General features: G+C 39.2%; 1 protein-coding gene across 1 annotated transcript in view; it reads right to left on the bottom strand.

Annotated features, from left to right (window-relative positions):
- CPXM2 (carboxypeptidase X, M14 family member 2) overlaps nt 1-24,649 on the bottom strand; it is a 118,622-nt gene that overhangs the window by 64,871 nt on the left and 29,102 nt on the right. The window contains exons 3-4 of the mRNA XM_065407710.1: nt 13,879-13,988; nt 4,184-4,323 (exon numbers count right to left, since the gene is read on the bottom strand). Coding sequence (XP_065263782.1) covers nt 4,184-4,323; nt 13,879-13,988 — 250 coding nt within the window. The remainder of the gene's footprint in view (nt 1-4,183; nt 4,324-13,878; nt 13,989-24,649) is intronic.

Consider the following 24,649-nt stretch of genomic DNA (forward strand, 5'->3'; position numbering starts at 1 on the left):
TTCTTCATGTCTTTTTTTAAATTAAAAAATGGGGCAGTATCTCAGGTGATACAACAGCATCTTATACAGACCTTTGGGCCATAAATAGTCATTTTGACTGCCCTCCCAGTCAACAGCAACAAGGAACCAGGGGAGAGGGCCAAGTCTATGAATTCCCTTCCCTCCTACCTCCATCAGACCAGTGAGCAGCCACTCTGGGACAACAGGCCACCCAGCCCACCCAAACCACGAGGAGGCCCATCATCCTGTCAGAAGCAGCTACTAGGGTAGCCTGTAAAAGGCCATTAAGCCATCTGAAGTCCTACAGCCATTAATGCAGGCAGCAGAAAAGAGAACTTTCACCTCCTGATATCACCAAGCATTCCCTGTACTAGACTTTCTCCTTTTGGACTCTAACATCTGCTTCCATCACCCTGCTGACCTACCTCACTCCCCCATCATCATAGACTATCAGGGTTGGAAGGGACCTCAGGAGACCATCTAGTCCAACCCACTGCTCAAAGCAGGACCAATCCCCAATTAATTCATCCGACAGATTTTTGCCCCATATCCCTAAATGGCCCCCTCAAGGTTTGAGCTCACAACGCTGGGTTTAGCAGGCCAATGCTCAAACCACTGAGCTATCCTTCTCTCTCCACTATATATCATCCATCATATACTTCTTCCTCACCATCTCTATTTTTATCCTCCCTTTTCTAGCCCTCTCTATCCACCTTCTCTTTCCCCCTATTAATTCATCATTACACCCCCCTCCCATTTCCCTATTCCCTTCTTACCACCCTTCCTGGCTTGACCAAACGATGAGGAAGGAACAAAGGAAAGTAGACACACATTAAAGGGTACAGTTATTTAGAAACAATAAAAATATTTAAAAACAAAACATAACCTGACATCACTGTGGGCCAGATTTTCACACGAGAGTTCAGCATCCAGAAGTTCAGATGGTGACATCTACAGTCAGATTAAAAGAGCACTGCATGTAACATTCTGAAGTGTTCTCAAAATCTGGACACCTGTTTTGGTGCCTACATGAGTGTGTTTGAAAATTCAAGACCCATGTGTTCAGAACTAGCTAAAGCAATCCCATAATATTAGTCACTTTTATCCTTCTTCTCCTTAAATCCCACTTGTCTGTCATCACTCCTAGTCAGTCATCTATTCTGAAGCTAAGCCCTTCAGAGCTAGTACCGCCCCTCACACTTGCTCTCTGTGGTGCCACACACATTTGTGCAGAATACATGATAGCTAGCAACAACATAATATTTTCTTCCTGATCCAACAAATAAAACCAAGAAACCTGTACTAGTTCAGCTTTCAGATAAACGTGTATGACATAGCAGATGCATATTCATCTGGATGAAGATTTACACCATCTCTTTTGGGTCATTTAAAATGTATTGTGTTTTTCTGAAAGCCATAAAAGCATGTGCCCAGATAAAGCTTCAAACTGATAGATTGTAGCTAGAAAATGCAAACACACACATACCGCATGTTAGGAAGGCTGACAGCAAAAGTTAAGCATCCATTGCAGTAAACATTATCATTTTTCCTCTAGTGTTTTAAAATTACACTTTGTCACTCCAGATTCATTTATCAGCCCTCTTAAGCTTAACATGGAATCTCTGCTTTTAAACAATCTCTGAGATAGGAGATTAAAGAGCAGAGTTTAACCAAATCAAATAGCACAAAAATAAAAGTTACAATTTACAAATGGGAGTCAAATATTAAATAAAGACCTGATCCTTTTCCTGTGGTGGGCAATAAAGGTTTGGCACTTTACTAAAGCAGGATCAGGCCCCAGGGGCTATTTGAAAGCATGCACATTGTCATTACTCAAGAAGGGCTGAATTTTGAGCCTGGCCTGAACATCTGAGACAGACACTATGCAGATGCATGGGTACATGAGGAGAAGGAAATTGCACCCTGCCCCTCCCCCCCCCGGAGAGTCAGTGGGAGGTCTACCCGTTGACTTTAATGAGGACAGGATCAGGCATCTTGTTCAGAAGTTTAAAAAACAAGAAGTCGATGTGTGTCAAATGTAAATAGGGCCTCCTGCCCTGTTGCAAACTGCATAATATAAACTAAAACCCAGCAACATGACAAAGACAAAGAAGTTATGTGCTGGTATAAATGATAGCTGGCACAAGGGATGTCTAATGTATAAATACAGGAGATGTCTGATCCTTTGCTACAGTAATTACCTATCACAGAACAATGAGGAATAACTATAGCAAACTCATCGTCACAGGCTCCCACTCCCACACCATTACGAAAAAGAAAATCAGTACCAGAAATTACAGTATAAAAAGGGAAAGTTTGTTTTTACTAGAGTGATTGTTTTTCTAATACATCTTTTACAGTATGGGATACAGATCTTGTTAAATCCTGCAACCCCCTACTCACTGAAGTCGTTGCAATAGTACCAATGGGATTACATGATTGAATAATGCAGAGAGAGGTCAAAGGGAGATTTGAATGTATATTGCATGAAGATGCAAAATATATACTATATCCCTTACGAGAACATTGTACTTGTAGGGCTTAATTCTAATTGGTTTTATAGTGGGGTAACTCCATTGACTTCAGTGGAGGCCCCTTTCATGTCACTTGCATCAATGTTAATCAGAATCAGGCACGGAGAAAGGAGCATTTAAAGAAAATTCAAATATATTCTCCCTCTTTTTGCCCCACATACAACTCCATTGGGCCCAATTATGGCTACAGGTGGGGAGCAGGTAAGCACCTGGAAATCTCTAGCAGAGAGAGGAGTAGAGGGGATAGATTTCCCTTTCTAATTAATGCTTCCACTAAGTATATGCAGGGTTTGCTCTGTTGTTCATGAGTGGGGCCATGCTGGGCAGCGAATAATAAAAATTCCACCTAGCTCTTCACAAAGGAGGTCAGTATCACTATCCCCATTTTATAGATGGGGACACAGAGACACAGTGAAGTGAAGTGAGTTGTCCAAGGTCAGCCATCAGGCCAGTGGCAGAGGCTGGAATAGAATGCAGGTCTGCTGAGTATCAGTCCAGTTCTCTGTGTTATTATATGTAGTCTTATCAACTCCTTCAGTGATTTTGCACTTTTATGCCAACTGGGGAGGTAAAAGTCCCACATGAACCATCAGCCTTTTGCTAGAGTAATATGTCCAACGCAGAGACAATTTGAATGGTAGACATAACAGTATGAATTTTCAAAAATGCTATAGGTGCCTAAGCTATATATTTTAACAAGGAGCCTCGTCATGAAGAGGTTTTTTTGCACACAAAATGTGCAATTATATGTGTAAAACGGATAACTGCAAATTCAAAACATCAACTGTGTGAGATTCATAGTCAGATCCCTCACTCTGCTGCCAGACATGGGACTCCAGAATGCTTTCAGTATTTACAAGGGACAGCACAGGAATGCCCAGCAGCTGAGTTTCTTGGTTCTGCTTTTCCAGAATGGGGTACATAGGCCACAGTCTCCAAGGAGAGAGGAGGAGTTGTCCCTTTTCTGGCAGGATGTCCCTTGGAGAAGTTGTAGAATGAGGCAAGCTTACTGGCCACACCTCAACTCCATAGATTCCAACCAGAATGCACATGCTCAGTGCAGTAGCAGATGCTGGAACTCTGATCAAAATGTATATCATGTTTTGTTGTAATATCTTCAGATTTTTTTTTATCCTTTTGAAATGAGGTGATGTGCAAATAATTATTGAAAATGTTGACTTAATTTATACTCTGGAGTCACATAAATTAACTTGTGATTGCTGATGTACTAGTAAATCTTGGGGATTCGATATTATAGTCCAGCATGACTGAAAAATGGATAATTGTTAAATATTGGAAAACAGATAGGAAACATAATATCAGCAAATTGCACACTGGTTTAAATAATCGTATTTGGGTACACAGGGTTACTCATCACTTAAGTGGTAATGATGAGGGTTATTAAAGTGTGTTGTCCTGCTTTCTTGACATGTGTAGTTTAAGGGTGTGGTAATCTGCTACCTTCAGATTTGTTTTCCGTATACACAATACTGTATAAACAACATGCATTTTATCTTTTTTCTGTTTAATTGCTTGCTCTATTATTATGTCCCATCATCTCTTCTTTTTCCCTTTCTTCCTTGAGAAAAAATGAACAAACTTAGATCCAAACTTTAGAATCATAGACAGCAAAATAAGCATGTACTTACAACCAAAGAGAGTTTCTCCCTTGTGTGATAATGCCAGTGAACTTTGTTAGCCTTCGAGCATCTACTTCAATCCACTGGTATGGGTCATTTCGTCCTGCACACCAAGCACCATCATAAAAATCATTTTCATTAACACCTGCCTGAAAAGAAGGCAAAGCTGTCTTTATAAATCATCATTGATAAATCAAAAGCTTTTCATGGAAAAAATAAGAGAACATGAAATCATTCATTCCATTCCTTCCTTTGGTCACACAGATGTTCTAAGACTCTAATGGAGTGCCCCTTCTCAGGACCTATACACATTGGGAAAGAAAACATCTTGGCCAAAGTGGAAAAATATTTTTAAATCACTTAAAAAGCCAAGATCCTGACATAAATTTAATTTAGAGTTGACTGGTCTGATTTTGAACAGGACTTCAGCCCAACCTACCTTTCTGTGCCAGCAGTCTCAGAAAGTCTCTGTCCAGCACAAATTACCCATGTGGTCTTTTGAACTGTGCAAATGTCTCTGACAGACTGACTCATTTAGAGGAAAGACTCCCCTGCTGTGGAACCCTGGCCTTCTCCTCCAAAAGTAGTTTTGGAGAACAGGGAGTTCATGCAAATGGGATCAACACATTCCACTCAGGGACATTAGTTGTGAGGCCTGGATGTCCCCAGTGATGGAGATTAGTCAGGGTCAGAGATTATATCAGAACTCAGAAATACTTGATGCCTAGTCCTGCACGTAAACCACTAACCATAAATGTCTTACACTTATTGTATTTGTCAATAAAAAACAAGCATACAGTCTCCCAACTTTTTCAAATGAGGAGAAATGACTCAGAGCTGGCCATATAAAATCCAGATGAATGCAACTGAATCTGAGGAAATTGCAATTAAGCAATAACTACCTGATCATAGGCCATTTCCTGGGAAGTTATGACTAGCTGCAATGTAATTATGTGTGGAGGCACTCTGAGGGCTGTTAGCTTCACCTAGTTAGTAAGCCCTGTAAATACCCTGCACCCAGGTGGTTATTGCTATTATAAAGGACAGAGGCTCTTTGCTTTGTTCATAGCCACTACACACAGGCTTTTTAATACTTTTATACCTCCTCCTCACTCTGTTTTTCAGGAGTTATAAAGTGCACTTCTTTGCAGTCATGGCAATTCCAAGAATGGCTCACAAGCAGTTTGTAATGCTTGGTATCTCCCAAACAACTCCCAAGAGCTAGCCAGGGAGACTTTATAAATATGTATTAAAGATAAACAGGATAAAACATAGGTACAAATGCATGTTTTCAGTGATACGGTCTCATTTGGTGTATATGGAAGTAAGCATGTCTGGGATATGTCTAGAGAATTAATGCCTGATATATTAGTCAGATTGCATGAATCATCCCTTAACATTCAATAATTTAGATCCACACTTGAATCTAGAAGTCTAAACTTCTGAGGTGATCAAAGTTGAGATTCTAGTGAGGTCGCACACCCAAAGTCTTTGATTTCACATTAGTTCAGTTAGAATTCCTGATTTTTCCAAATTTGATCAAACACATCAAATTATATTTATAACACAGAAAATGAAGTTTACACACAAGTCCAACTGCAAGGGGTAGGGAAAATTCCATTAACACCGAAAAATAAATTATTCAGAAAGAAGCAAACACCGGGAAAATAAGATAGAAACTAAATAGGAACATTGCCCAGATTGTTTATGGAGAAGCATCATTACTTTTTTCCAGGGAGGTTTAGTTAAAAATACATGTTAAGATAAAGTGAAATATGAACTATCAGGATTTGACAAAGTTACTTGCCAAGGAAAGTCAAGACTCTCAAGGGGGCTTGATTCACCATTGCAATAGTCTAGTTTGCACTGGTGTAACTCCACAGATTTAAATGGAGTTACACTGATGTAAAACTAAGGTAACACAACAGTGCCTCAGGACCAGAGACTGACTCTCCTTTCTCTTGCACTAATATAAATCAGAAGTAACTCAGCTGAAGTCTATGGAGTTAAACTAGTGTAAAAATGATATGAGAGAGAGAAGAATCAAGCCCTGGCTTGTTAGTGTAAATGGTTTAAATAGGCATAGTTCCATTGAAGTACTGACTTGAGGTTCTGGCCCCCTGACTAACAATAATCCTTCAACTATGAGTGAACATGCCCCTCAAAGCCCACAAGTTTTTGACCAGTCAGCCAGCCATCTGCAGGGAGGGACTTTGTTTCCTCCCAGTGTCTTCTGGTGTGTTTTTATTATCATCATCATCATCATTATTATCGGGGGTGCTGGAACAATTTTTATAGTGGGGGTGCTGAGAGACATTTAACCGAACTATAAACCCTGTATATAATGGAAACCACTTCAAGCCAGGGGGTGTGGCAGCACCCCTAGTTCCAGCACTTACGATTATTATTTTTATTTCCTTTCACCAAACCATCAGGGATGGCCATGGCTGGAGATGGGACATTGGAAGGGGAGGGTCAGGGCTTTGAGGTGGTACTGAGCATTCTCTCTCTCAGGTTCTTGGCTGGCTGGTTCTTGCTCACATGCCCAGGGTCACTCTAACTGATCACCGTGTCAGGAAGGAATTCTCCCACAGCTCAGATGGGCAGTGACCTTGGGGGTTTTTCACCTTCCTCTGCAGCATGTGGGTGCACACCTCTTGCCAGGATTATCTGGATATCTTATTTAATCATTTTCTTGCCATTGCAGGTACCTCAAACTGGTGCACCTTGGTCCCTCCTATTCTCTGCCAATGGCACATAATAGTCTAGTCTCCTGGGAGCTGTAATGCTTTAGTCTAATTTAACTTTTTGGATCCAGTGTGCAGGGGCTGGGTGGTGTTGGTGGCCTGTGATATGCAGGATGTCAGACTAGATGACCTGGTGGTCCTTTCTGGCCTTAAACTCTATGACTCTGTTGCTGGTTGGCTCCTTCTACAAAGTAATCCAGAAAGTAACTGTTAGTGTTGCCTTCAAACTGAGTCTCCATTCAATGGAGTGGATGAAATAAAATATCATGTTGAAATAGAGATGGGCCTTGAACTGTAAAGTTAAGATCCAAACTCCTGCAAAGTTCAAGGGTATTTGATTGAGGTTTTGGTTCAGGCCCATCTCTAATTCAGAATGAGACCATTGCTTTATAAATGTGACATCGGAGGATGAAGAAAAGATGAACTCGGCAGTGGATGATAGAAAGGAGAAGGGAGAAGAACAAGACCAGTGGCATACGAGAAGCCTTGTTTGCACAAATCACTGAAGCACATCCTTAAGGCCCATTGCTTTCAGTGAAACTAAATTACATAGTAAAATTTAAGCACACCTTTAAAAGCTTTGCTGAATATGGCTGGACTTCAGCACATGCTGAGCCTTAAACATGTGCTTAAGTGCTTTTCTGAGTCAGGAACAGAAAGATGGCATGAAGATGAAGTCTGTGTTGTTACTTGTTTCCATTCTGTTTTTTCTTCAACTTTTCTCCAACTACTAGAATATTTTACTATTCAATGTATCAGCAATTTGTTTATTGCTGTTTAAATATACTATTTTAAAAAAATCAAGATGCTTAATCAAAAATTCTTAAAATAGGCTTTTCCTGGGAAAAAATATCCTAAAATTATTTTTTTTAAATCTTTTTTTAAAGCCATGGTACTGTCATTTGTTTTTAAAAAGGTATTTGAAGTCCTTGAACTTGCCTTATGGCCACCTTTATATTTTGTTTCCATAAACTTATGTTCTTAATTAAATCTTTAGTAGTTTAAATGGTGATAGACCTCTTTTCATGATTGTAATTTTCATTCCTGGTTATGTGATTAAAAATAGCTATAATCAAATATTCAGCCAAAAATATGGATCAAAATATACATTCCCACATAAAATATTTACATAAATTTAAACTTCCATGTATTTAATTAAGGGAGTTAAGGGGTTAGAATTATGATTTAAGCATGACCAAAAGTGTAATTTTTCAAGAGTTCATTTTTAAGCACTGATTCAGTAAATTTATAACTAATAGGATGAAGGGATTAGTGGAAGCAGGGTAGAAGATGGGCTGAAAGTCAACCAAAGTATTAAATCAGACCATTTTAGTCTTTTAATTTGCAGGTAAAATAAATACTTTCATTTTAGTGATTTCAAACTCTGAATCCAAGTCCAAGTTGGTTAGGATCTATATTACATTATATTTGGATCTACATCCAAATCCCCAAATCTAAATGTTCTTGAACTTGGAGTTTAAACTTTTCCAAAGTTCCAGGTGTTCAGGGTTGGTGTTCTGATGCAGGACACTACACAGATAGATTGCAAACCCAGATCTAAGCCTAGATCTGGATCTGAAATTTGTTTATGGAGTTTTGATTATGGCTCAGCTCTCAAATATATTGTTATTTTTGAACCCAGCGCTGGTATGTGGAATTAAATGGCAGCACTTTCAATTACTTCAGTGGGAGCAAGGACAGACTTTATTACCATACAATACATGCCAAAGTAAATTCTTTGTTGCTGTGCAGACTAGTAAAGTCAATGAGTTAGCACAAGGTGTATGTCAGTGCAGGTTCTGACTAACTTTTGAGTTCCCTGATTTTGGTATGATATATTGTATTATTCAATGTCGCAGTCAAAAGTATAACACAATCCAATGGCTGAAAGTTGAATCTAGACAAATTCAGACTGAAAATGAGGCGTAAATTTTTAACAGCGAGGGTAATTTTTTTTAACAGATATGTTCTAGCAATTATTTGGGGGAAAGTTCTATGTGTTGTACAAGAAGTGCATCTACTCATATAATGTGGTATTAAAGTACAACATAGGACCCAGTTCTGCCTGCAGATGTGTATCTCCCATTAATTAAAGCACTTCTATTGAACTATATCAGCACATTTTTTGAGACAGTGGCCAAGTTCATAGGATTTTAGACAGAATCAGGTGCCATGGGTTCCACTTCCAATTCTGCCATTGACTCATTGTGAGCTCTTAAAGAAGTCATTTAACTTCTGTATGACTCAATTTCCCCAGCTGTAAAATTGGAACAGTAATGATTACTTACCGCTGTTCAGCAGTTTGAGATCTTTCGATCCAAACATTTTATATAAGTGCTAAGTATTATTTTATTGCATATATTGAATGTTCTATAGATATATATTCCTGGTATGGGCTATTTTTTTTTAAATGCCCTCTAAAATTGCACCTGCAATGATTCATAAAAAATAATTTGTGAGCACAGCTTAATAGGATTTCAGAAGATCATAGCTTGCATATCAAGTGCCTGTAAATTCAGCTGTTAGATGCTGAAATTCAAGCAAAATTGTGGGTGCAAATGATTGTTGATAAGGTACATGAGTGTAAATTTAGAAGTAAGACTGAAGTCTCATAGAAAGTTCATTCATCTTTTTAATATGACAGCAGGGCACGTCTTTTCTCAATTCATAATCATTATGGTTCTCTTTCCAAATACAAGACAATATAAATATTGTCCCATACTAGCACAATTCAAAAAGCCCACTTTTGTATCAAGGGTGAAGATACTAAGCCCTAAATGTACTAAAAATACAGAGGCAGAAATTTCAGTTTTCTGTGAAATCAACACCCAGTAAGTCAGCTGCAATGCAAGTAATTATTTATACCTGTAGCAATCTATCCATGTTTAACTTGTACATAATTCCTAATGGGATGAGGACAACAGTTAGATCCTCTAAGGCAATAATTATTTCACCACAGGGAGCTTGTAGATCTGAAATTGCTCGGGACTTGTACTTTCAACCAGCTCATGATCCTTTTAGGGTAGTTACTGCCAACATAAAGGAGTGGCAGCATAGAAACTAATAAATTAAGAAATATCATGGTGCATATTACAGTACACCATCAAAAACATAACTATCATTTGCTTAAATATAACTGCAAAATGTCATTAGCATTTCTTTAGTTTGAAGAAACTTAAGTACCGTATTTGTGTAATAGTCAAAAAATGATTGTGGATTTCACTGTTTGCTCTATCCTGTAACAGTGACACAAAGAAACAAGACTACACACAAACTCATCTTCTGATACTTAAAAGAGAGTGGAATCTACTGTGTGCATACTGGGTGAAATTCACAGGGCATGCAAAGTTCTATGCACCACCTTCATCGCAATTAAACCTTCTAACCAGAGTTTAAGTGGGACTGAAGTGCATAGATAATATGCTGATCCTCTGCCCAGGGTTGAATTTCACTCTCTGATTACTGTACATTTAAGAAGGAGTGCACATAAATAAATACACAACTGCATACAGTACAAACAACCAAATGCACATACTTGCACTCCCGCCTCAAACTCTAAAGCCTGTCTTCACTGTGTAATTGACTTTAACCTCAGCTCTCATTAATAAAGTACTTGTAAATTAATCTAAATTTCAAACTGAAACATCAAAGACAGTATTTTTTCCCAAATTTGGTTATAAATAAAAGTCCCATTTATATATTTCCCAATATCACCAAAATTCAGAGATCATAATCCTGAACTGAAGTTGAACATGCAAAATTAAGTGACAGAGGAAATCTGGAAAGAGTGATCTCACCAACTTGAATATATTGAAACCTTAGTCGTTTTAGGCCAGGCTGCAAACTCGGAGTATCTGAAAAAGAACAAGAACTGCAGAATGCACTTTTACACACACTGTCAGTCATGGTAAGTGCTCAAAATGTTTGAGCTGGTTTAAGGGATTACTGAATGGTTATCTGGGTGGGCGCTATAATGTAGAAAGTGTGCAATTTGAAGATTACTGGAGCTGTCTATTAGAGATAAAGTTGTAGAAGAGAAATAGGTGGCACTCAAACAGGAAAAGGAAAAGAGATAAATTCCTAAGTTTAAACATTGTCATAGATTAGGTACTCTTGTGTTATTTATATACAAGCCTCCCAGAGTGATGGGATCATGAAAGTATTTATACCAGAAAATAATCAAAACAAACTCGAAAGTTGAGAAAATGAAGAGAATGTTTGCCAGGATTTACACAATACATGGAAATGGCAATAGATATGTGGAATAAGACATTGCATCTAGCAGAGTTATGACAGGCTGAAGCATTTGTTTGTGCAGTAGGAAAATAGATCAATTTTCTAAACAAAGAACTGAAACTGGAAAACGAAGAACACAACTGAAAACATATTTTTGAAATAAAGAAGACTGGCCTTTGGGGTTAAAGGACTCTTCATTGGAGAGTACACTGCAGCCCTCAGCCAACCACCTAGATGGAAGCATGAGCTTCGCGATGGAGAAAAATGGAGTCACTATCTAAAAATTGGTACAGATATTACAGTCACAGCCAGTGGTGTCTGGAGAACTGCTGGGAAACAGCAAGTGGCAGCAGCTCATTTGCAGGAGGAAGAGTTGGACACTGATCAAGATGAGAGAAAGACCCAAGAAAGAAAGGAGTTCTGTGGCCCAGAAAACCCTGTAACCTAGCAGACTGGAGACAAGAAGCCCGAACAAACGACCAAATGTTATGGAAACTGTCCAGCTGGCATGCCACTTAGCTGTTCTGAAAGGAATAGTTGGCCTGAGCCCCTTTTCTGTTCACATTCCAGTTACGAGGTTTTGATCTAGTCATAAACCTGAGAGTGGCCCCCTCAACTATTTTTATACTTTTAAAATATACTTTCAAGCCTTAAACACATTCACCATCATCCTGTTTGCCCCTTGAACAATGCACTGATTCTGGTTTTGGTAAGTTTCAAAGTAGCAGCCGTGTTAGTCTGTATCCGCAAAAAGAACAGGAGTACTTGTGGCACCTTAGAGACTAACAAATTTATTTCAGCCTAAGCTTTCGTGGGCTACAGCTCACTTCTTCAGATGGTTTTGGTAAGTGCATTGGAGGGAAGAGACTGAAGGAACCATCTTGGAAGTAACTGCAGCCTGAATCAGATTACTTCATTTATTGAATTCCACTCTATTGGGCTAACGGAAAGTGTCAAGCCAAATTCAAGTTTGGAAGGAACTTCGCAGCAAGAAAGAGTCACTTCTAATGTTGGTAAATTCCACTCTCCTCAAAGTCATCTGATCCATGGCTCTGTTCTATCACTAATGTCTCAGCTAGGGTAAATAGATTTCCTTGATTTGCTTAATCAGTTAATAAATATATGGAAACTGATTCACACCACATAACTCCAGTTTTATGCCGGTTTAATTCCTTTCACTTCAGTGGATTTACACCAGCATACAACTAGAGTAACTCCGGGGTGAATTAGATCTATAATACACTTGCCTTTGGTCTCAGTTTCAAGATGTTTGTGTGACTTCCCTCAACCCCCTGCCAATGTCCCAAAACCAGACATTTCACAATTAATTCACTCTCTAATTTAAAAGAACTAAATAACTGGGGATAGCCAGAGATCCCAATTACATATGGAAGACAGTGCAGACAGGTTACAATATAAAATGAAAGGCAGTATATAGCAACAAGCATCAAACAAGGACTGACAGGCTGTTGAGACAAGGAACCAGGTATGCATCTCAGTACCTGGTAATACTTTTACCATTTCTATAGCATTATTCTACATAAATAAAATGTAACCATCATCATTCTTTGGTACTTACATAGCACCATTCATCTAATGATCACAAAGAGCTTGAGAAATATCAATTAATGGTCAGAACAACCATACAAAGTCATTATTATTCCTGGTTTTGTTTTGTTTTTCAAATTGAGAAACTCAGGCATAGACATTAAGTGACTTGTCAACTTGAAAAAAGGAGGTGAATTTCAAGGCCAGGATTAGAACTCAAAAATTAATGGCTACTAGTCCCATGCTCAGTCCATCAGACAATGACTCTCAGTTAGAAAAGAGACCCTTATGGGAGGGATAAAAAGGCTAAGATTAATAAACTGGAACCATAAAACCAGTTGAGACTTTAGCAACTTTTCACTTCTAATTTGGTGACTAATGTCCTATACATGCTATCGAGCTATAGATATTGTGCTCTCTTTTGTATTAGCAATGGTTTTAGACTGGAAGGGAATGGAGTAGAGAAGGAAGCACTATTAAAAGTGAAAAAACAATTAAGAACAAGAGTTTGGAACTGAGGACTTGTTCCCACAAAGCACTTAAGCCTGTTCTTGCATATTAGCAATTCCATTAAATAGTGCTATTCATGTGCCTAGAATTTTGTCTTTTGCCTAAGACTGATGCTGGAATAAAAGAGATAAAACCATATAAAGAGAAAATAACTAACACAGCAGACACAAGAACATATACAAGTGGCTTCCAAATTGCTATATTTTTTGGTAGAAGTATCATTGCCTGGGAAAAGCTGTCTGGCGACAAATTACTTTGCTTAATAATGTTTTTTCTATTCACCAGGTTCATTATTTACAGGCAAATAATGAAACAAAATGTTCTTGCTTCTCAAATATCCTTACAGTCTCCTCTTTGTGCTCTGTTAACACAGGAAGGTTCTTTTCCCTGCTTCTCTCCACCTCACCTTCTTTACTTTATGGAATTCCATTAGGATTTGAATTCTAAGCAGCATAAAATGTAGAGCTTTTTAAAGCACAAAACAAACCCCACAACTTCAGAACTCTTCATCAACCCCATCCACCAGTATAATTCAATATTTCCCCTTCATTTGAATAATGTGAGCTGACAAGGTAGTCAAAACCTATAACCATCCATTAGCACTGTCTGCAGAACACTACAACCCTAAGCCATTCTACCACTTACAAAGAAAATTGATGTTACCTGAATATTAAGCCTTCCTCTGTGGGCCCCAAGACCATATCGCTTTACTGTAGAAGCATGGAGCTGGAAATCAGTAATTTTTAAAGTCTCTAGACCAAGCGGTGGGCAACCTGTAAAACAAAGTTTTATTAAAAAATGAGGAAAAGAAACAAATATATATTATCCAAAGCTCCTTTTGTATACATGTGTGTGCGCATGTGTGTGAGAGACAGAAATAGGTCGGATCCTCAGCTGGTGTAAATCGGTATAGCATCAACGAAACCAATGAGATGGTGGCTGCTCCATTGAAGTCAATGGAGTGATGTTGATTTTCTTCAGTTGAGGATCTGACCCTTTAAGTTTTCATTAATAGTTCTTTTTCTTTGCCATACCCTTCCTTTTCCACAGATATACACAGTATTTCCTGTCAGGTGCTTGTCAGTACAAAATGCCAGAAGAGTGGCCTTTTATTTTTCTCTTTTGGCATTTACTACTATGTCAAGTTATGTTTTCAATTAAAGCACATTCTGGAGACTTCAAACACTCACACACATTGTACAATAGCATCTCTTAGAAAGGTCTGCGAGGCCACACTGTAAAGCTCTGCTGGAGCAATGAGTAAGCACAAACAGGGCAAATTTGAAACAAGAAGCCATCTCTATAAGATTCAAATGGTGCAGAATTTTGAACAAAAATAGCAGATGCCAGTATTATATAGTACTGCAGCAAAATCCAGCCTTAAGATCTTACTTTGGAAGATAAGACATCAGAAAGATCCTACTATACTTTTTTAAAATCAGAAAAGTTCTAGTCTAAGGTACTTATATAACCTCCATTACCACAGTATCTGCACTCCTCACAATCTCTAACATATTTATCCTTATATCAGCCTTTGGAGGTAGTAAAGTTCTCTTATCAACTTTTCCTGGAAGGGAAATGGATGCATAGAGAGAAACAGTTCACACAGGAGTCTGAATCCAAGTCTCCTAATGCTAGCATTCTAACCACGACTAGACCATCCTCCCTTTCTGCTTTGATTTAGAGCTATGAACACAGCCTTACATATGCCATAGCTACCAAGGAATTATCAATGCATGTAAAACTTGGATCCAAGACTATACAGGGTTCAAAAAAAGAACTAGATAAATTCATGGAGGATAGGTCCATCAATGGCTATTAGCCAGGATGGGCAGGGATGGTGTCCCTAGCCTCTGTTCGCCAGAAGTTGGGAATGGGTGACAGAGGATGGATCACTTGATGATTCCCCGGTCTGTTCATTCCCTCTGGGGCACCTGACATTGGCCACTGTCAGAAGACAGGCTACTGGGCTAGATGGACCTTTGGTCTGACCCAGTATGGCCGTTCTTATGTAGGTTCAGGTCTAGATTGAAACCACTTATCTGAAAATCAGAGATGTCTGGATTTGAGGAGTTGATCCAGGCCCATCTCCAATCATCATACACAAACTAATAGAAAGGACATAGGATTTCTTGTTCTCTCCCTTAGCTCATGAATGATGTAAACTCCTCCTGGAAAAATGGAACTGGGATTATGCTGCAAACAAACTGCAAGTATTGTTTTGCTCACCCTTAGAAAAAAGGTTTGGACACTTCATCAATGATAGGGCTGGTTTCTGGTCTCACTGAAGCCAATGGCAAAACTCCTGACTACAATGGAGACAGGAGTGGGACCATTAGGATGATAAACACTTAATATAAATGTATTTTTTTAACGCTAACAATGGGCTCAGTGCTGCACAAGAGACAAAATGCAGACAGACCCTGCTCAGAAGAGCTTTCAATCTAATTAACAGAAACAGAGAAGAGACAGGATGCACTGGGAAAACCAGAGGAAGGAGTAGCTTAGGGGGAATTTTGTTTGTTTTAATTATACTTTGTTATATGAGTGTTTCATCTTACATTGTTCCCTAAACAAGACAAGCCTTGGGTTCTGAAAGACCTCTATTGGGAGTAAGTTACACAGCTGAGAAGAACCGGTAATAAGAACTCCCTGTCTCACTCCTACAAATTCAACCCTCTGGACAGATTTAGAAATCAATCTAAAGGCATAATCCTGCAAACTCTTCTGCACCTGAGTACATTCATGTATGTAGTCCCAGGGAACAAAACTACCTAAGGTTAGGCAGGCATGTAAGTGCTGGCAGGATTAGACACTAAGGTTGATGATAGAAGTGAATGCATGTGGCTTTTTCTTTGCAATGCTTGAAACTTCATAAAACCAATGATACTAAAGTGTAGCATTTAGAGTTTTAAGCTCTTCAGAGCACAGACAGTATCTGCCTCTACGTTTGTAGAGTACCTAGCAGCAGTGGCCCCCATTTGTGATGATTAGGGTTTCTAGATGCTACCATAATATAAAAAGGTATATATAATAATAAATTAATAATATGCCCCATTTAAAGTGCCTTTCGCACCAAGGGCCATGGAAAATCTCTTTCAAAGAATTCTGAGAAAAGCAATTACTTTCATTCGAAACTTAAGATAGATTTTCAACTATAGTCTCCGTAGGTGAAGGCTAATGCACTCGGTCAACGAAACATGAAGTCACCGGAAAAAATCTCTTTAAAAAAAATCAAATATGTTGCCCCAACTCTGGATTGAAAATTTTGACCTTAAATAAAAACATCTGATTTCCTCCACTCACAGTCCCTCTTTCTCTGGCAGCCATACCAAACTGGGAATGGAACAACATCACTCTTCAGAAAAGTTTTTTGGGCCTGGCTTTAGGTTTATCTGCTACCAACTATTAACTTGCTAATGCACCACCATTTGGTGGTGATCTTGGTGTCATCAAGTCTGTTGTTCAGAGCAGCAAATGTGTATGGGATTTGTGATGTTTTTCACAAAAGGCAATCTTTGATTTTGCTTTAAAGATGAGTGCCTATAATAAAGGATTTCTAACTTTAAGAGAGTCAGTTGTTTCACTTACATGTCAATTCCATCAACACAAATGGTAAGGAAAGTTTGTACCATTTACAGAATTTACCAAACTAAGGGTTTAAATCTATTAGATGTGGTGGGAGGGTGGGGTGGAAATGGGAAAGTTTCCAATAGGACATGGCCTGATAATCTTCAAGGTACTGAATATAAGACACAGCAACCCATCTAAATTTGCCAGTCCACTACCGGCACAACTATTAAAAGTCCTTTATATGAGTCTCCTTTTAGGTTAGGTTTCTGCTTTGTTTTCTTAAGTTTTTAATTTATTACCAGTAATTCATTTTGAGAACATGTATAAAATTAACAAATATTCAGAGTTTGACATTTGGCTCCTTGCCAGTTCTGCATTATTGACCTTGTATGCTTACTTGCCCATTGACTTGATCTTTTTAATCAGTCTACTCTAGGTAAACATAGGCAATCTAATTTCTTTTCAACAAATAATGTCAAGCAAAGAGATCAAACTTACAGTGCCTCTCAACACTGCACATTTTAATATCATTTTAATACTGTTCATGTTAATTTGGAAAAAAATCATGTGTAAGCTGCAGAAACTGTGTAACTACTCAGAGCTTCATATCTTGCCAGGTTCAACAGAAAATTATCTGATTATCTGGGCATTTCTTTAATAGGAAGATTCATAATAGCAACACAGGAAATTCAACTTTGGCTTTCAGTGACATTTTTAACCTGCACATTATCTACATAATGAGTCCCCAACTAAATCTGTCAATATCCAACCATATTGATAAAGCTTTACAGAGATAATTGATTCCCTGATCTTTGACAATGTCAGAAAAGAGCAGAACTTAATTTACTTTCACAATAGGAAGTGAACAAGTCACAAAGAATGATAAACATAAGCTTTGCTCGCCTGTCTAAAAACAGGTCTTATACTAAAATTTTATGCATTATTTTCAATTGGTAATAGGTGCTAGATTTAGGGGAAGTGTTTGGGTCCAGATTAATTAATTTCAGGTCCTGGTTAGGATAAAAGTTTGCATTTAGATTTCACAGTATTTGTATTTTAAAAGCTGTTCTTGTGAGATTTCTTTCTCAAAAGGTAGAAATCTTGTCAAATATCTGCTATTTCAGGCAGAAAAACAGATCCTTCCCGTATTCAGCTCTGACCCAGAACCAAAATCATATAGGTGAGGAGATGACACTGATTTAGGGATTTCAAATTCTTCAAAACAAAACAAAAAAACAAATTCAGAGTGGTTTGGGTTAGAAACATAGTTTAGGAATTGAGGTCCCAGTTCAGCAAGTTTCTTATGCATGTGCCTACTTATAAGCATTTGAACTGTCTCACTGAAGTCAATGGGACTGCTCACTTGCTTAAAGTTAGGCATGCACTTAAGTACCCTTCTGACTCATGGCCTAAATGGTGTGGAAGTATCCTCAGAATTTCAGAAAGTGTTTAAAAGCTCTAGGTAAAACCCATCAATATATAGCGTGGTTTATTCTAATTAGAGGCTAACTTGTCTGCTGGAAAACATTATTTAGAGGTACAGTACCTCTTAGAAGCCATGATGCAATGTCCATTCCTTCAGGTAATGCTTAGTGCTATCTTGGTGGATGGTGTATATCACAGCTAAGACCAGCCAGCATTTCTGATGCAGCAGCATCATTAGCCAAGGCATTAGCCATAACTTTTCTGTATGGCAGGGACTTTAAAGATGGTTTCAAATACATGCTATTATCCTGCAATCTGTACTTGCAAGACCATAGTATTGATCAGCCAAAGTTCCATTGTAATTTAGAGTGCACTGAGCTGAAAGGTAGGCAACTCTCATGCAGAACCAAAGCCTAGTTCAAAGGCTCACGATTAAGTGAGCAGTTGCTCACATAAGCAGTCCCACTGATTTCTATAGGATCACAACTGGGAACAAATGCTCACCAACATAATGGGTTCATAATTCAGTAGGCAGGATGAGCCTACTGTGCTGAAAGCAGCTTAAGAAATGTTCCTGTCTCTAACACTCCCAATGGGGTCCAAACCCCAAATAAATCCGTTTTACCCTGTATAAAGCTTATACAGGATAAACTCACAAATTGTTTGCCCTCTATAACACTGATAGAGAGATATGCACAGCTATTTGCCCTCCCCAGGTATTAATACATACTCTGGGTTAAATAATAAGTAAAAAGTGATTTTATTAAATACAGAAAGTAGGATTTAAGTGGTTCCAAGTAGTAACAGGCAGAACAAAGTGAATTACAAAGCAAAATAAAATAGAACACGCAAGTCTATGCCTAATACAGTAAGAAAACTGAATACAGATAAAATCTCACCCTCAGAGGTGTTCCAGTAAGCTTCCTTTTACAGACTAGTCTCCTTTTAGTTTGGGTCCAGCAATCACTCACACCCCCTGTGGTTACTGTCCTCTGTTCCAGTTTCTTTCAGGTATCTTATGGTGGTGGAGCGGCTATTTCTTGAGCAAGCTGAAGACACAATGGAGGGGTCTCCCAGGGGTTTAAATAGACTCTCTCTTGTGGGTGGACACCCCTCCCTCCCCCTGTGTAGAATCCCAGCTACAAGATGGAGTTTTGGAGTCACATGGGCAAGCCACATGTCCATGCATGACTCAGAACTTACAGGTAACAGCCATGGCTTGCATGCTACCTTGAACGTCCTCAAGTAGACTTCTTATGTGGATTGGAGTCTTCCAAGATCCATTGTTCATTAAGTGTTTCTTGATTGGGCACTTAATTTGCACATTCCTTTCTCAAGAAGCTGACCAAATGCTTTACTAAGGCTACTTAAAATCAAGCAAGTACACAGCCAATATTCATAAATTTGAATACAAAAATGATACATGCATACAAATAGGAGGAATAGATTCAGTAGATCACAACCTTTACAGAGATATGTTACATGGCATATGCAACATAAAACATATTCCAGTTATGTCATATATACATTCATAAGCATATTTTCATAAAGCCTTATGGGTACAATGTCACACCTACATCCCCAATTACTGAAGTAATTATAACTTATACAAGCAACTGGTAGAGGAACTGCAGTGCTAACCCTGATGCTCAAATGTTCACAATTCTTTATTAAATTTAGGAAATATACATCCTTGGAACTACAGATCAATTTCAGCAATAGACAAATATTTATTGTGCGGACATGGAAAATAATAAAAGTCAGTTAGCCTAGCTCAACTGTTAATTTCTTTTTTTCTTCTGAATCAATTTTTTCAGGTCAAAACACAGATTGTCGTATATTTTGTTATATTTAATAGAGACAATTTGGAAATCAGCTCTCTTTTGTTGCTCTTTTTGGGCAAAGCAACCAAATTGGCTATTTTATTTTAAAAAGATTTCTCATCAATTCTAGTTGTATATTCTGTTCTTCTATTGGAAAAAAAGGTTTCCTTGTTATTTATTTATGCATTCATCTTTATCATTTTAAAGAGATGTATCTATGATCATATTGAATTCCCACAAGAAAAATCTGTGCTTGTCTAACTCTTCGCCACACTGTGATATTCAGATCTGTAAATGGAGAAATATTTTCCCTGTGCAGTCTGACAGGCTCCTCACCATTTGGAAGCAGAATTTATTTTGACTGCTTATTTATTTTTTATGATTCTAAATGTGTTTTTGCTCCAGGCGCTTTGTCATTTTTAAGTAGATAAGAATCCCACTGCACTTCAACATGTTTTTTTTAATTTAGAGTTTATGTTATAGACACACAGTCCAGGGGAAGATTAAAGGAGGTCAAGACACTGCTGATATTTATTTGATATAGAATCATCCATATACCAATAATGGCTTTGGCTCTGTATATTTTTCCAGAGACATCTCTAGCTATACATTTGGGGCTTGATGTTCAGGCTTGGGAAAGACTCCCACTGATTTCAGTCAGAGTTGAATCAGGCCCTCGTAAGCTGAGCTCAAGTAGTTCACTACAGTTTGGCTAGAACTGATTTTAGTTAAAGTAGTGGAATTTCTGTGAATATCTACACTATGGGCTTGATTTTCAGAGATGCTGAACAACCACAGCTCCCAACTTCAGAAGCAGTTGTGGGTATTCAGCCTCCCTGAAAATCAGGCCCTATAATGCTAACTTTTTTAATATCTCAAGACACACGTGGATCAAATCTTGGCCTCATCGCCAAAACCCTGCCCTGTATGAACAGTGGTGATGACTTTTGGGTGCATCCAGTAATAGACACCCTGCCATTGCATGTGGGGCCATTTTGATGCTCTGCTGTTCCTTTTGCCAATGGGGGCGGTGAGAAGCCGCGGCCAGCACATCGCTCGCCCGTGCTCCTTCCCGCCGCCCCTATTGGCCCGGGACGGCGAACCACTGCCAGTGGGGGCCGCGATCGGCTGAACCTGCCGCGTCAGCAGGTAAATAAACTGGCTCGGCCCGCCAGGGTGCTTACCCTGGCGAGCCGCGTGCCAAACGTTGCCGACTCCTGGGCTACTTACATGCTGAAAGTTTAACACCTGGTTAATAAATGCTTTGCTGGATCAGGATCCTAATCTTTAATATTTTACGTGCATTTTTTGAGGCAAATCCTGCAATCCTTATGTTGTACTTATTCAGACAAAATAAACCTATTGGAGTCAACCTAAGGACTACGAGCTTTGGCCAAAGTTAATATACATTTTAATCTTTTGAGCTTTCCCTATGAAATGTGTGGCTGAATAACTCACCTTCCAGTAATGGAACATTCTGTATGGAAAGCTCTAACTAATTCTGTCCATATTCTATGCCTCTTCCTATGAAATTTAGCTCATCATTTAAAATCTATTATGTCACAAGCGTGCAAAGTATTCTAAACATGCAGTGCACCTGAAAGGATTTTATCTGAGCAGTAACAGCCAAGCAGCTTTTGAGTTGAAAATATGTTTTGATTGTTTTGTGTCATTAAATATTGCCATGGACAGCCTTTGTGGGGGCTGGATGGAATGGAACAACAGTCTCCATTCAGTCTAAATAATTAGTTATATTTATAGTCTTGGACCATTTTGGGGGAACATGTTATAGCTAAATTCTGCTGTCTTGAGGATGCGCTCACATAAGTGTGAAACGTTCACAGATGTTTATGACTCACTTACTTGGTATGCTACCCTAGCTTTGCTGGAGGATCCAAGTTCATGGATTTAGCTGTGCGTGGTTCTGCTCGTCTTCCTCAGTTTCTTACGCCCACTATAATTCTCTTCTGCTTTCAGTTCCAGTCACCAATTCTCCCCCCCCCCCATTTAGGTGAAATACTAAAGGCAGATGAAGGTTGCTCTGGCACTTGCTTCACTTTTAATTCCTCTTTCATGTAAAGAAATTCCCAGTGCACTAATGAAACGGAGCAGGCTATCTGTGAGCTTATAACAAATCACGCATATGCTAGGTGCAATACTGAATTTATAGGTCCAGATCAAAGATGGAGTAGGGGAATAAAGATACTCTAAAAACACTAGTCCATCCTAAGAAAGCACTAATTGTACCCTAGCCTCCCATCAAAACCATGCAACTTTCTAATGCTCACAGCAACCACTATATGGGGTTTAAGAGATTGGGGATTTTCCATTTAAGGAAGGGGTAATGTTTATCCCAGTGCTATACTTCCCCTTATGGTACTACTGTAGAAACCTAAAAAAGACCCTGCAGGTATGTTGTAACCATAGGAAGCAGCTCTGATGAGAGAGATTCCTTTTATGCTAAGCCTAGAGGACCTGGTCCAAAGTCCATTGAAGTCTTTCCATGGGCTTTGGATCAGGCCTAGAGGTGGCATAAGACTGTGCTGTTTACACAGAGTTAGGAGAACTATTCATGGGAAATAACATATTCAATGAATGTGTCTCTTACCTAAAAAATTATCCGTGAATGGACTTCAATAAATCTCAATTATTGAACATTTTATGGGAACACATTTCAGACTATGGGCTGTTGGTGAATTGGTCACTTTAATTACAAACTACTTGTGATTTGTAGTGTGTCATTGATCATTGTTTCATGTACCATGTGCTAGGTAATAACACAACAGGATTCAGTGTTTCTAAAACTAAAATGGCACTTTTTAAAGACAACTATTTATAGAAATGCTGCAACTGCAGCTAGCATTCAAGCTATGTGCAGACAGACTTCCCGGTGCCTCCTCCAAAATTTTGCCTCCTGTAAACTGTGCTCCATGCAGGTTGCTACGTCACAGAGCAGCAGTTCAGGTAGATAGATTGTGATCTGCAATGCAGGTAGCCCACTCAAGGGCTCCCTTCTCCTCAAACACCCTTACGTCTCTTTGAGGGGCACAAAACATAGGTCATGATTTGGCCCTTAGAATCAATGTGTATAAAATTATGCTGTCTGTTTTGCTTTATATAACAAATGTGCTGTTGCTGATCATGTCTATCAGATCTGGAATGGTGCCTGGATCAGAGATGGGCACTCTTGAGAGTATTTCCATTCAAATGTTTCTGCTATGTTGCAGGAACAGAAGAGACTTCAAAAGCTGTGCTGGCACAAGGAGACATATATGATACATGGTAAACATATCACACTGTCTTCTTTCACTAGCTTCTCTCTCCCCCTCTCTGCTCTATCCTCACAATCCCTTTGCATTTGGTATTCAATCTATCCATTCTCTGCTCTATGTTTTAACTCTTTCTTCACTGAATTGTTTCATTATGCTTCCTCTGTTATGTTTTTTACCCCTGATATTCTCTCCTAAGCAAAAGCATGAATGCAATAATGACTCGTATTAGAGTCAAACTCTGAATCCCTCAATATTTAATTGGGATCAAAATCAGGCAAACCTACTCCCCTACCTAATTCTCGCTGATGGACATGTTAATGGACACACAGTGTAAGCATATATTAAATCAAATATAGAAACAGGAACAGAGAACTTGTCCTTATCCGAAATGACTCTTTGGGGTTGGGTCTGGTATAGATCAGATGTGCCTGAACCAAAACCTTGCATCCAGGCTCCCCTGAATGTTGATAAAATGTGGATCTAGAACTTGGCCTAAGGTTGCAGCTGAGGCTCATCTCTTATCTATCATGGACACAGTGCCCAAACTCTGTAACATCAACTCCAGCACCAAACAGAGCTCTCCAAACCTTGCATGCTCGGCCAGATTTACTGATGTTTTAAATTGAATGATTACCCATTTTGGCTGGGGTGGGGTGGGGGGGGGGGGGTTGTACACTGCTTCTGATTGGTATCAGGAATCAGGGATAGCAGTAGAGCCAATCTCTGGGCAACTTCATTAGTGCAGGTGGCTACACCACCTGATTGGTTTGAAGAGTCTGCAGACCAGCTCTTAAGCCCAGCGCAGCAGCAGTTCAGTGGCTGCTCAAAGCGTTTCCCCACAGCTGTGATGGTGCCTGCTTGGCCCCAGCCCTGCTTCATTCCAGGTAACCCATCCTGACTCGGTTCTCTGATTCCTGACTTTGGCTGTAGCATCTGGCCTCTGACTCCAGCTCTGACTCTTGGCTCTGCCGCCCGACTCTGGCTCTGATCCTGGACTTCGATTCTGACTACTGACTGCTGCTCCAACCCCTAGGCCTGACTCCTGCTCTAGCCACTAGGCATGACTGCCTACATCGGGGTCATAAGAACATAAGAACGGCCATACTAGGTCAGACCAAAGGTCCATTTAGCCCAGTATCCTGTCTTCAGACAGTGGCCAATGCCTCAGAGGGAATGAACAGACCAGGTAATCATCAAGTGATCCATCCCCTGTCGCCCATTCCCAGCTTCTGTCAAACAGAGGCTACCTTCCCTGCCCATCCTGGCTAATAGCCATTGATGGACCTGTCCTCCATGAATTTATCTAGTTCTTTTTTGAACTGATAAAGGGAATCATGTTGA

Source organism: Emys orbicularis, chromosome 7, assembly GCF_028017835.1.
Source record: "Emys orbicularis isolate rEmyOrb1 chromosome 7, rEmyOrb1.hap1, whole genome shotgun sequence".
Lineage (NCBI taxonomy): Eukaryota > Metazoa > Chordata > Testudines > Emydidae > Emys > Emys orbicularis.